A 13,889-nucleotide genomic window follows, 5' to 3' on the forward strand; every position below is an offset into this window, starting at 1 on the left:
CGTCTCAGCCCTATCGAATTGTATTATTGGTCACGATACCATGTCGATTCGTTACGATTCTTTTGAACGACGATTTTTTCATACTACGAATCGACTCTTACGATTCATTATTATTAGTAGTTCGAATGAACGATTCGTTCACGAATCGATCCAAGTGTAGTTTTAAAGACTCTACTACAGACGTCTCCAAAATCGTACTCGCGAGTAAGCCCCTGAACGGAACCGAAGCCAGTACTTAATGAGCGCGCTCCGCCTCACCCATCTCCACCTGTACTGCACTCAATGTTTATGCGCAAACGAAGAGCAGTGGCGGACTGCCATTATCACTGTATTGGTCGGCTTGTTCCACCGTTTCACAATGTCTTCTAACCATGGACGTAGTACATTCAAGGATGAAGAGGAAGAGAATTTTTTTGTTTTAGTGGGGAGAATATGAAATGCTTAATTCGTTCGAAAATTCTTAACGGTGTGTTAAAATTCAACATGCGACGACAATACTCGACTCTTCACAAAGAATATCATACAATTACAGGTATGCTGGACATGTGAAAATAATTTATTTTGGGGCTATCTGTATAACTTGGTTATACATAATAATCAGTATATTACAATACGGTACGTTTACACTCAGTTCCGCATGACATACTTATAGTTTTTTTGTTTAATTTTAGGTGAAATGCGTAGGCCTACAACTATTTTGATAAATATAAAACAAGAAAATACAAACATAAATCATACACATGTTCTCAGTCTTAAACAAAAAAAGCTTCTTGCTAGCTATGTTCTGGCTTGGACTATTGGAAAATCAGTGAAGTCCTTTACAGAAGCATCATTTGTAAAATCGTGCATACAGAACGTTACTAAAATACTGTGGCCAGAACAAAGTCAGAGTTTAAGAAAATTAAATTATTTCTAATTACAGTTCAGAGAAGGAATTTCAAGATTGTAAATGTAATTGAATCTGAAGTCGAAATCACAATTAACCAGTGTGTAGCTTACTCACTTGCATTGGACGAAAGCACAGATAGAAATGACAAAGCTCACCTAGCCATTTTCATCCCAGGAGTTAATGAACATTTTACTGTGTCTGAGTGTCTTCTAGATGTAATTATAAAATACAACTGGAGAAGGTCTTTTCCAGGCACTGAAAGGCATCGTAGAACAGAAGAGGTTGAATTTGCAATGGCTTGTGTCAATAGCAACAGAAGGGGCTCCAGCTTCATAGTATTTCAAAATAATATACAAACGTATGATATTTCTTATTCTTTTGATGTTATTATTTGTAAACATAACCAGACCATTGCCGCGATCTCCCACTGACCGCTTCCATCTGTTGAGGTACGAGTCTCTCCCCCTTCTCTAGCCTTACAGCACACTGTGTTCGGCGGGCAGCATCGAGAGCACGAATGACGATACGCTTTTTGGAGACCTCTGCTCTACTATTATCAATATTTATAATGTTAGAAGGAATTTTATTGAAACATTTCATACCAACAATAAAATGGCTATCACAAACCTTGGCTAACCTACATCTAGGAATAGCTAGTCATGTTATTTCTAGTCTCATGAGAACGTACCGTTTTACCAGAATCATATTCATGTAAATGTTCATACATGAACATAATACCTATTAGCAAAAACATACAATGAAGAGTGAGTTATAATTACAAATTCATTGAATAAGAACGTAGAATAAAATAATGAGGTAGGTCATGTAACACAACAATGACAGTTATTGATAATAAGCAACTTCAACTACAAGATTGTCAGTAATAATATTATTACTACTTATATTTTATTAGTGCATTTTATGGTTTTATCTTTTTATCATTCCATTTGTGAAGTTATAGCTAGTTCAGATTAACGTTGCTGGTAAATTTACCGATAACCTCAAAACCTCGTATATTGGTTCTTGTAATAACACTGAACAAATTTTTACTTTTTGTCTTGCACCGAAATAAAAATAGGTGAATATTACTAATATGTGTAGTCTAAATCTGAATTTAAAATCCAAATTGCCCCATCACGTACCATTTTCCGGGGAAAGTGAATTGAATTCTTTAAATGAAAAAAATTTCTTCTTTTTTCATTTTTCACTGATACTGATAAAACTACAACACACTAAGGATTCAAAATGCCTCATAATACTTAAAATATGTGTACTGGATACAAAAATGATGTTACATAGTTTAAAACACAAAAAAACACAACACCAAAAATATTTCATACTTATAATGAGAAAAATCTCAGAATTTGAACTTAACATTTAAAAGGATTTTCTGGATGACTTCCGTTTATAACTAGACCCGAGACTGTCTTTTACAAGAAACCAACAATAGTCTGCAAACATACTGGATGATGTTCCTCCTTTATATCGCCTTTCCATTTCAGATATTTCTTGGTGAAATCTTTCCCCATGTTCGTCGCTTACCGCTCCAAGGTTAGGAGGAAATAAATCCAAATGAGAATGTGAAAAGTGCATTTTGAGAAAAAGCTTAGACCCCATTTTGTCATATGCACTTAACATGGTTTCCGTAAGTTCTGTATAGTTGCCTGTTCTATAATTTCCAAGGAAATTTGAGGAAACGTCTTTGAAAGCGCGCCATGCCATTTTTTCTGTAACCGTAAAGTTTTTCTCAAACAAAGAGTCAGCAATACCTTTGTGAATTTGTGGACTGATGAAAATGCCCTCCTTTAATTTGCCTTCACTCCAATTGGTAAACGTTTCTTTTAAATACTGAAACCCACACCTTATTTGTTCATTGCGTAGACCTCCTTTGAACTGTTATGAAATTTACTGAATAGAAGGGACCAATATCTGTTTATTTATTAGAAGTACAAAAGAACATGCCAACAAGCATAAGAAACCGTAAATAGATCATAAACTCATAAAATGCATTAGCTTTTGTTTTCGTTTACAACCCCCAACTCGCGCTAGATGTTTTCTGAAGGAGCGCTTATCGAAAAGTGAAATAATAGTACAGTGAAACCTCTCATTTACGGACATCGAAGGGACGTAACAATCTGTCCGCATCTGAGAGGTGTCCTTTATTGGGAGGGAGGCTCCCCAATCTAACAGTAAATTTATAATATGCATTATGTATCCCTTCACGCTTTAAATGAAATGTATTACTGTAGTTTAATTCTAAATGCAGTCTACTGTACTACAGTAAATTCTTCCCAACTTTGAACTACAGTAGATAAGATCGAAAGAGGAAAATATAGTACTGTGCCATGCAATTTTATTCTAGGTCTACAGTTATGCAGTACTGTAATTTACAGTTTTCAAATTAACCTTTACGTTCAGGTGCCATGTCTCTCGAAACAGAACAAGTGATTGAAGTGAAGAGAATAATCCTACTAACTCTATCATGTGTCGAATACAATTTCACGATCGCGGAAACCTTGGACCCATCAGACAGGTTAAATTTTATGACTTTGTTTATCCACCCGCTTCCAGCTAACAAGGGGTAGCCGGCTGGGCTAGTGGTAACCTATGAGACCCTTATTGTCTTCTTTCATGTTAAGGAATTTCTGTACAGTTCTCAAAACAAAATTTTCCATTTTTGTAACACATTAGGTCTTGAAATCCAAGTTCTGTCCGCAATCAGGAGGTAAAGCAAGCTTTAGGACTATGAAACAGCTGTCCGTGTGCGTTTCTGAAGGTGTCCGTAAATGAGAGTTAAATTTATCATTATTTCTATATTATTTCAGTTGGGACATAAAAATCTGTCCGTATACGAGGAGTGTCCGTATCTTGGGGGTGTCCGTAAGGAGAGGTTTCACTGTATATCTTAAAAACCTTACGTGATACGAAGAAAAGAGACGTATTTTCGGATTCAGCGCACATAAAACCATAAGGGACACATTGTTTTAGTTCGGAGCAAAATTCTTGTTGTTCACTTATAATTACATAAAATCTATCAAGTTAAATTTCATAAACAGATGGCACGACGCGTTCTGTTAAATCAATAATTGAAATTACATTAATATTAGCGAATGAACTTTTTTTTCGTCTGGAGAAATTTTCGTATTATTTCTGCTTTATAAATAATCATAGAAGGTGACTCTTCCGATATAGATTTGACATCGGAGTCTTTATTGGGAACAGTGTAATCATAGCAGCTTTCCGCTCTGTGTAGAAGTAGTGGAAGTGGTTGCTCCCTACCTGTTTGTCGGCGACCTCCTTGTTCTTGCCCGCTGTGATGAGCCGCTCGCAGTAGCAGCCCTCCAGCAGCACCACCCCCGACGGCCGGTTGCACGACTCGGAGTCGTAGTAGAACAGGAGGTTCTGAAACACAACACCCTGTATAAGACTTCTACTTCAGAGACTGCAAATGCTGAGCATTCGATCCACTTCCCCCCATTAGCATAAATAAAATATTCATTATGATCAAACTTTAAGGGTTTCAAATAAAAAAAAGTCTCCTTTTTGATAAAATATATGTTCTTCTTTCCTAATGAAGTTCTTCCTACTAAATTATTCTATTAGAGCACTTATCACCAAGCGCGCAGCTTTGTTTTGCTTTTGTGTGTTCACTGAACAGCAGTCATGAACTATGTAGTAGGATCGGATGCCGTCGATTTGTACTGCATACATATCTACATTGTTGCGGATCGCTTGAAGGCTTTAGGCAGGACGAATAGAAGAAATAGTGTATGCATTTCTATGCTTTCCCATTGTTGGTGGCGGACCTGACAACTAGTGGCGCTTCAATCGCTAGGATCTTTCGGTTTTCTGAAGTCAGACACCTCGAAAATATATTTCTCGCACGTTTAATGATGAAAGTTGCTTGGGGTTGTTAATGTGCTTTGTTGTAGAGGGTTATGTAGATGTCTTCAATTTATTGTGCTTTGAATTAACCAGTGACAAAAGAATACAGGGTGTATCTAAATTGGTGTCAAATATTTCGGGGATGTGTTCGTAACACAAAAACATTACAAAAAGTTCATATGAACATTGGTCTCAAAAAAAAATTTATTTCAGAGTTACAAGACAAAATTTAATGTTACAAAAATTGCTCGGAGTGGCTTCCTCCTGATTTGATGTATCCCCTAAACCTGCGTTACATGCTCTGGCGTACTCTGTTGAAAATTCCTGGAGTGTTTCGTATTTCGTGAAATCCAGTTTGGATACGCTCTCAGAATATCAACATTAAGTACAGGAGTCGCATAAACCAGGGACTTTAATGTCCCCAGACGAAGAAATCCATTGGATTCAAATCAGGCGATCGAGCAGGCCGTGCAATGAATCCCCTTCGACCAATACATCTTTGGGGAAACAGATCATTAAAAAATTACGAACTATCAGACTGAAATGAGCTGGAGCAGCATCATGTTAAAACACATTCGTTGGATGACGTCCAGAAGCACATCATCAATTAAATGATGCAAATCATTTCGTTCTGGTCACTCACAGAATACATTTTCTTCTGATTTCTTTGCTCTACAAAATACAAACAAACAAAAAACCATCAAACAATCAGCGGTCAATGAAGGGACAAATCCTTTAATAACTCCCTAACGAATGGTTTTCGGATCCATGTTCTTATTAACTTTTTTAATTGTTTTGATGTTAGGAACATGTCCCCAAAATATTTGACACCAATTTAGATACACCCTGTATTTTGTGGTGGTTTACAAAATAATTACAAAAATGCCGTACTCTTTTGTTCCGGGTTGTAAATCGGAATACAGTAGAAATAGTGTGAATACCAATCCTGCTGCTTTGATTCACAAATGTTTAGTGTATCATGGGGCCGGTTATGTAGTAAATCATTCCTCTAAGTTTATTGCGTGTACCCTCTATGCCCTTCGACAGGAATGTAATAGGTATAAACATTATGCAGATCTCACTCAAATCAAAGACTACCGATCAGGTAGGAACATCAGTTTTTAACCCATCCCTCCCAAGCTGTGTATGACGTACTTATTCAAACAGAATTGAAAATTAAAGAAAAGATTAGCTCAGCGATGCAATGTCGATGACATCTTCTATTTTGACACCATTGACGCTCTTTCGATCCAGTCTTCGGGAGCAGGTTGTTGCAGAGAACACATAAAGGATATTATTCATAAATTAGTCTACCACTAATTAAAGTGCCGATTCTTCTTCAGGAGAAAGAAAATCCGAAGATAATTACAAGTTAAAAAATTCGTCAAGTCATCTTGTAAACTCTCAAAGGTAGCAGGCAACTAATCATGGTGAGTAATTTAATTCAGTTATAGGCACGTAAAATATCATTCAACTCTTTATATAAAAACATTTTGTAGGTTTTTCTGTCCCTGAATTCTCATCTTGTTACGAAAATATTATTTAAATACTGAACTTATAATTGCTTTCACAACGTTTCATATCCTATTGTATTTTCTGTAACGAACGTTCATAATAGTATTACCTGATAGAAGACTATTAATTATGAAAAAGGGACTATAAAGGTATTTCTTAAGTTACGAATAGCCGGGTTAAATGGAAGAAATTTGCGTTGAAAAAGGCCTATAATGCCCTCCCAAGCCAAAAGGGCGTATCTCAAGGATTTTCTGAAAATCAGTTTTTGAAATAATTGGATAGTTCAGATGCTAATATATCTATTTCCTAAAGGAAATGGCCGTTTCTCAATAAATTGTGCCTTTAAAATGAGATTTAATGAAAGCCGTATCTCAAAATTAATATGAATTCCTAAGCGAATTTGGCGGAAGTTCATTTTTCTAAGCAAAAATGCCGTTTCTCAGGCATACGCTCTTTTCGCTTAGTATTTCCTATTTGCCATTCTAGTCAAATTAGACGTAACTGCATTAGTAACAAATCCTTCGTGTTTTAATCCGTTCTCAGCAATGTAATCGCCACTACCCGAATGCTCATTTCCCATCGTTTAAACATAGTTCTTATAATTAATTCATTGTTGATCATGAAAATTAATATGCAAGGTGTGTTCCGATTAATTTTTCTAGCTTATTATTGAAAACATGTCACAATTTTCATTTGCTTGTTAGTTGTTATGTAGTCGAAGACGCAGAATATTGATTCTACTGAGCCTTATTTTAGAAACGCTATTATAATCATCACGTAAGTAAAATAATATATATTTTTATCACTATTGGACTGATAGTTCATATGCACAAATATTTCAGAGACAACGAAATGGACAATGAAATTATTCGTAGACACATAAATTCATTTAATCCTACCATATCACATTAGTACATTACCGGAGGGAACACGCACCTAATCGTCTTTATTTACCAAGTGATATAACTCTGACTGTCATGCACCATGATTTTATTACTCAGAATGTTAATTACAAATGTTCATATGAAAAGTACAGAATGGTAGCCAGTGAAATGGACATATCTTTTGCTAAACTGTGAAATCTTCAATGTGCATGATAATAGCCACACAAAGGAAAATTTGGACACTAATTTTTAAACTTGTAAAATTTGGAAAACATATTGAGAGAGCATCAAAATCTCGGGCCAAATACAGAGAAGATGCTGAAAAAATTGAAGAGGTTAACAAAATAATTTATTATGCAGATCTTCAAAAAGTTATCTTGTTGCCAAGACTGGACACACTTAAGGTAGCTATATTCACAAGTGTTTGACTGTCTACATGAGAGCTTCGTTCCTGTTGGGAAAAAAAAAACACATGTGCAAGCCATTTGCACGAGGCTCTCTTTAAAAGGAGCAAAGAAGAAATCATAAGCACTTTCTACAATTTTTTCAAGTACAAGAGAGATTGTTCAAAATTACTCTATGGTTGGACAACTGCACGGTCCAGAACAAAAATTGGACATTCTTTTCATTTTTTATTTACATTGTTAATTCAAATGAAGTAAGTGCTAATGAAATTTTGATAAGATATTTTGAACCAGGCCATTCGTTTATGCCTTCTGATCCTTTCATCACAAAGTAGAACAGTCAGTAAAAAGACGTGGATATAAAGTATATGATTTTGCAGACTTTGTAGATGCAGTAAAATCAGCATCTTACCAGACTGAGGTACTGCCAGTGGAGCTTCAGTATTTTTTCATTTGGTCTGACTACTCATCACAATACAAATTGAACCTGATTCATCCAAGAACCTGTCTGCATGATATGGTTGAAATATCGGTTTCCAGAGGATCATACGGTATGCAGTACAAAATGACTTTGATGGTACATCATTCAACATAAATATCCTGACAGGAAAAATAAACTGAAGGCAGGAACAGTTAACACGTTTTGAGCAGCAACGAAAACCTCTTGGATTCCCTGCTTAAAAAAAAGAGTGCCATAATTCGTAATTTGGGAGGAATAATAAAAAACGGACTGACATTTTGGGAGAATTTTCCAGTAAATGATGACTAAAATTGTATTATGTTCAAGTATCAATTATTTGGTATTAACTAACTTTTCAGTGTTTTGTTATTTTTTTTAGTTAATTTATTTACCTGAGTAATTTACGTAGAAGTGTTTTGTGAACTGTGTACCTTAGTAAATATAACTAAATATTTATTTTCAACTTCAATGTTGTACCTGTGTATCATTAATATAGACTATTAACAGAATGATTGGTACATAAATTGCTGTCTCTTCACTAATTTTCTAGATAATATTTGTCTTAGATTGCAGTATTTTTTACAATACTGCTATTTAGTATGTGTTGTAATTTATTAAAATAATAAAAATAATTAATAAAATAAACCAGAATTAATTTCACTTACTGGTTTTTTATGTACAATATGAGATACACCTAATTTGCTAAGCATATCAGTATCTTCAACAATTAATATTAATACTTAGCAAATTAGGCGTATCTCAAATTGTCCATAAAAATGTAAGCTAATTAGCCTAAAAATTGTATTCTATATATTTTGAATATATTTCTATAATGAATACGCTGAAAACTCCAATAAATTAACTTTAAAAGTAGGCGTGCTTTGATCATTCACTAAATCCTCAATACTGAAAAATATTCAAGTTTTGAGATACGGCCTTTTGGCTTGGGAGGGCAGTATAATCAGCGTAACAAGTACTGTGAACTCCTTCCGAGTCACGCTCATAGCGGTAGCAGCGCCGCGTTGCGGCGGATCCTTGTAAACTCACAGAGTGCGTACACTATTTCTTCTATTCGTCCTGATTTAGATAACTAAACACAGGACTCTAGTTACATGGCAGTAAAAATTTTTATTAGCCTCCCTATGGGTATAAAAAAATCAAACTCAAAACATAAAATTATTTAGGGCCAAATTAAAGAAGTAACTAATATTTCACGTCTTCTATTCTGTTGATAAATTTATGACATTGAACAACACTACAAGAATATTTCTGTCTTGTATTAAGTATCAATACTAAAGTCCCATTCACAATGAAAATTAAACATAACCGTAACATAAACACAGACGTTTGCGCCCAGGTTATCAAATGGGATCATTCACAATGATTCACATAAACACTGACATTAACATTGCCGTTAGACGTTAACATGAAAGTTTGTGAACTCCAAACTTTCATGCTTATATTTACGTGATTTGCTACACAATCGTGGAGCGCTGAAGTATATAACAGAATATGAGGAAATGACGTCGTTGTTATGCTTCCATGGTTACCAAGTATCTTTGCGGTTATGTTTATGTTCCCATCGTGAATGTTCTTGATTTTACCATAACGCTTACATTTTTAAGTTAACGCTCACGTTATGTTTAGTTTTCATTGTGAATGAGCCTTAACTCCTTGTATTGTAGGCCTACTAGTAGTCTATATTGTAAAATCCTTCTCTATAATAATATTTGAACTAGACTGTGACTATGAATTAAGTCTTTGTGGTACTATCACAGTCTAGTATATACAGTCACGAAGCTCGAGTTGTGAGGTTGCTAGGATCAATAGACTGTGCCAGTACTATTTCGCATTGTCTGTAATGAGGCGATATTAGCGATCCTAGTGGTTAGCAACTATCTATGGATGCATATTTACTACGTATTGAGCTTCGTGACTGTATATAATAGACTGTGGTACTATTAAGGTTTTTTGACATGTTCCATATTCTATGTAGCTGTGAAGCGATTTACGAATACCATGAAATTTAAATAAATACAATACTACGCACACGTACACACACATACACACTTTCAGGTACTTCCAGAAGAATTACAGAGTCTTCTTCCAGCTCATATTAGTTTTTTGTAAACGTAATACTGAAGACCACGGCTACTCAAGCGACGATCAGATGAGTAGGCTTAGGCCTGATAATGAAGCAAGGGTGTGAGCCTAATCAGCATGACGATGGAAAGCCACATATTCAAAACAGAGTTTAAGTTATAAAATAAATAATTGTTGCAAAAATGCACAAATGAAAAAAATATATTTGTGCAAAATGCGAAATGCTTGTGCAATATTATAAATAATTGTGCAGAAAGATAAAATTAATAAAGTATGCAGGAACAAAAAGTTATGTAATTTGTTTATTAGAGTTTTATTACTTTCAATCCTTCTTATCACACTCTAGATATACTTATGTAAGTAAATAATTAGACGTAGGTATGTTTAGAATCAATTACTGCTGAATTGAATTGAATTTGTAAGAGAAGAATTTGGAGGAAAAATTTAAAGGGTACGCAAAACGCATCGTTGCAAGGGGTTCGGGGCTGCAAGAAACTAAATATGTGAGCTCCAAGCCTATTGGCCACTAGTCTCACTCCGGGTTACGTTGCTCCACTGAAGGAGCTCTAGAAAATTTTGAAGGGGAAAAAAACGAAAATGGACGTAACCTCTCAAGTACCACATACGCGAGGGGACGGAAATGTGATCAAAGTGATCACGGGACGGGAAGAAATGGCTGGTGCAAATCTGCACATTGAAATGAACTGTGTCATTACGCAGTGCAGGAGGAGTCGAGAAGACTCTGTCGTCTGTTGTTCGATGACAAGGCAGGTGAAGGCCGTCAGAAGAAACGCCGTGAATTCTGAACCTGCAAATTGAAAGGTTCCGTGTCCTTTCGCATTGCGACTAAATGAGTGATCTCGCAAATTAAATAGGCAATTTATAGGTTCTGAACTAGAGCATTACGTCGTTTGTTAGAAAAGGGGGAGTATGGGGAAGGGCATATAGGTCCGTGGCCCATTTCTTTTAGGGCTCATCCCGACATTTGTCTTAACGCCTTAGGAAAACCACGGAATACCTTAGGCAGAATGAGTTGTCTCATATAAGAGACTAGCCAATTTGGCTTTTAGGTAGGGGGTGATTATGTCTTGAGCCTTGTTGAATCGTCTCAAAGTAGAGACCAGCCATTTGGCTTTATGTTGACTCAATTACGAAGAGATAGGCAGGGATAGATGTAATTATTAATTAAATTTAGAAATATTACCGGGGTCATGGGAATATGAGTGAAGGTCCGTGGCCCATTTCTTTTAGGGCTCATCCCGACATTTGTCTTAGCGCCTTAGGAAAACCACGGAAAAACCTTAGGCAGGATGAACTGCTGAATTTACATCACATTCAAGTGCGTTATTTTATGGACACTCTAAACGTTGAAATTGTCTACTAGTAGGCCCTTCAAGATTTATTGTTAGCAGAGTGCAAACTCTTTTTACTGAAAGGCGGTTTCTAATTCCAGTTTTTACAAGATCCATGCAACTAAATCCTCGCTCACAATTTACAGTATGCGATGGAATTATATAAATCAGTTGAACTAAATTGTTCATTTAACTTACATGAATTGTATCAACTCTTTGAAATCAATTCCTGAACATCTATTGCTCAATACCTTGTTGAACATTACCCATGCCATTAGCATTTCATTTAAATTCAGATTAGTTCAAACACATCTCTGATTTCATTTTCTCAATTATCATCTTCGTTTCTGAAGTCCAATGTGGTTGTCGCATTTTTACACATTTACAGTTGAAGTTTGTTGCATTTTTAGAAGTCGAGTAGCAAAATTCGAAAAATGCGACTGTAGCTTAACCTGATTCGAAGTCTCCTCCGCAGCCAGCTTCTCCATACAAATCTCACCATTACCAGTCGGGAATGTAACCCGTACCCCTTTAATGAGGAGCCGTAAGCTAACAGCTTCGGCAGAGATTGTATAAGCTCGTGGACTTGGGATAGTCACTTCCAGAGGTAACATTTACTCTCCTCGCGATGTGGAGGGGGATGTTGTGTTAGCGACGCCATTTTGTTAAACCCTTTCACGCTAATTGCGTGGCTAATTCATTTAATGGCGGTGAGTGCTGCAACAGTTGGCATCACTGCGTCCAACCACTGCACACAGAGTGAAGCTGTTGCAGGTACGATTACAGCTGGGATAACATACAAAGGAAACACGTTACCTGCCTCTGAGCAGTCGTAGCGATTTGACCCCAACCAACGCAGATGCAAGTAAGAGAGTGAGTGTTAAAGCTGAAGCTGGCAGTTGCTTCGAATATACCGCGCACTGCAGCTCGATGGAGATTTATTATATTTTGCGTCTGTCCCAAAATTAAGTGATTTGAACACATCAAACATTAATTAAATTAAATTGAAAGGCATAGGCGGAGTTATGGGGGGCATGGGGGGCACTGCCCTCTCAAACTTGTCTCAACTCTTTTTTTTTTTTCTATTAAAGTTAGAAAATATTGAATTCAAAAGATTTGTTTTGCTTTTGTTTATGATTAAGTTTCTGTGCTTAAATTGACAAATTAATGACTTCAGATCATGCGTCTGGACTATAATTTTAAATTTCTGAATATACAAGAATTTCTATAACTCATTTAAGCAATGGAAGCACTGTAATGTTTCTTTGTAACAGCCTATACTCTTGTGTTAGAAGTCTGCAGGTGTTCAGGCCGTCACTTGGAGAAATATGAATAACATACTGCACAACAATGCAGAAAAAAGAAAAGTGATCCCGGTATAATGTATAAACTTAAAGATCATAGATTAAGTAAGATCATTAAAATTTACATTTCATATGATATTTTCAGGAAGGTAAACTCCAGATAAATTTTCTTTTAGCGTTGTTACATTGTTATTGATGCATGCATATGTTTGTATATGACAGAGAAAAATAGGGAGATTGTTTTTTTTTTTTTGGAGAATTTATTTATTTATTTATTTATTTATTTAACCTACCAGGGGATTACAACTATAATATTAAGAATACAATTATAATCACAATTAATATTAAATTTACAAATTACAATATTAAATTTACAAATTTAATATAATACGAATCAAAGTACTCAAAGATTAACTGATTAATAAAAGCTAGACAGTTTATTGTAAAAGTTAAGAAGAGAGAAGCTTTCTTTTATTGATTAAGTAAAAATTAAACCTACTCTACGCAGTAAGAAAATGCTTAATAAGTTTGCTTTTCAGCGCTACTGAATTCCGACAGTCTTTGGGTTGGGTATTCCACAAGCGCGAGAGCGAGATTGTGTATGATGATGAATACGATGATGTCTTATGTGTTGGTATGGCTAATATGCGGCTATTTTGCGTGCGTGTGAAGATTATGATATGATGACAGGTAACTGAAACGGGAGGCAAGGTAAGTAGGTGTAGAGGTGTGAAGGACTTGGAAAAGGAGAACAAGAGAATGAAAATTTCTACGTTCGTTAAGCCGTAGCCAGTTTAGAGCTTGGAAGGATGGGGTAATGTGGTCAGCGCGACGGACATCGCAGACGAAGCGAACACAAGAATTATGAACACGTTGTAATTTTTGCGACTGGTTGACATTGAGGTCAGTCAGTAGAAAATCACAATAATCGAAGTGGGGCATTACTAGTGTTTCCACTAGTATTTTCTTGAGTGATATCGGAAGGAATTTTCGAATGCTGTTTAAGGAATGTAGTATGGAAAGCACTTTTTTGGTAATATGGGTTACTTGGTTATTTCAGTTTAAATGCATATCAAAGTAAACTACAAGGTTT

At 35.7% G+C, this 13,889-nt stretch overlaps 1 protein-coding gene across 1 annotated transcript in view; it reads right to left on the bottom strand.

Annotated features, from left to right (window-relative positions):
* LOC138708681 (ras-specific guanine nucleotide-releasing factor 2-like) overlaps positions 1 to 13,889 on the bottom strand; it is an 868,468-nt gene that overhangs the window by 503,400 nt on the left and 351,179 nt on the right. The window contains exon 2 of the mRNA XM_069838768.1: positions 4,169 to 4,291. Coding sequence (XP_069694869.1) covers positions 4,169 to 4,291 — 123 coding nt within the window. The remainder of the gene's footprint in view (positions 1 to 4,168; positions 4,292 to 13,889) is intronic.

This window comes from Periplaneta americana, chromosome 11 (genome assembly GCF_040183065.1).
Source record: "Periplaneta americana isolate PAMFEO1 chromosome 11, P.americana_PAMFEO1_priV1, whole genome shotgun sequence".
Lineage (NCBI taxonomy): Eukaryota > Metazoa > Arthropoda > Insecta > Blattodea > Blattidae > Periplaneta > Periplaneta americana.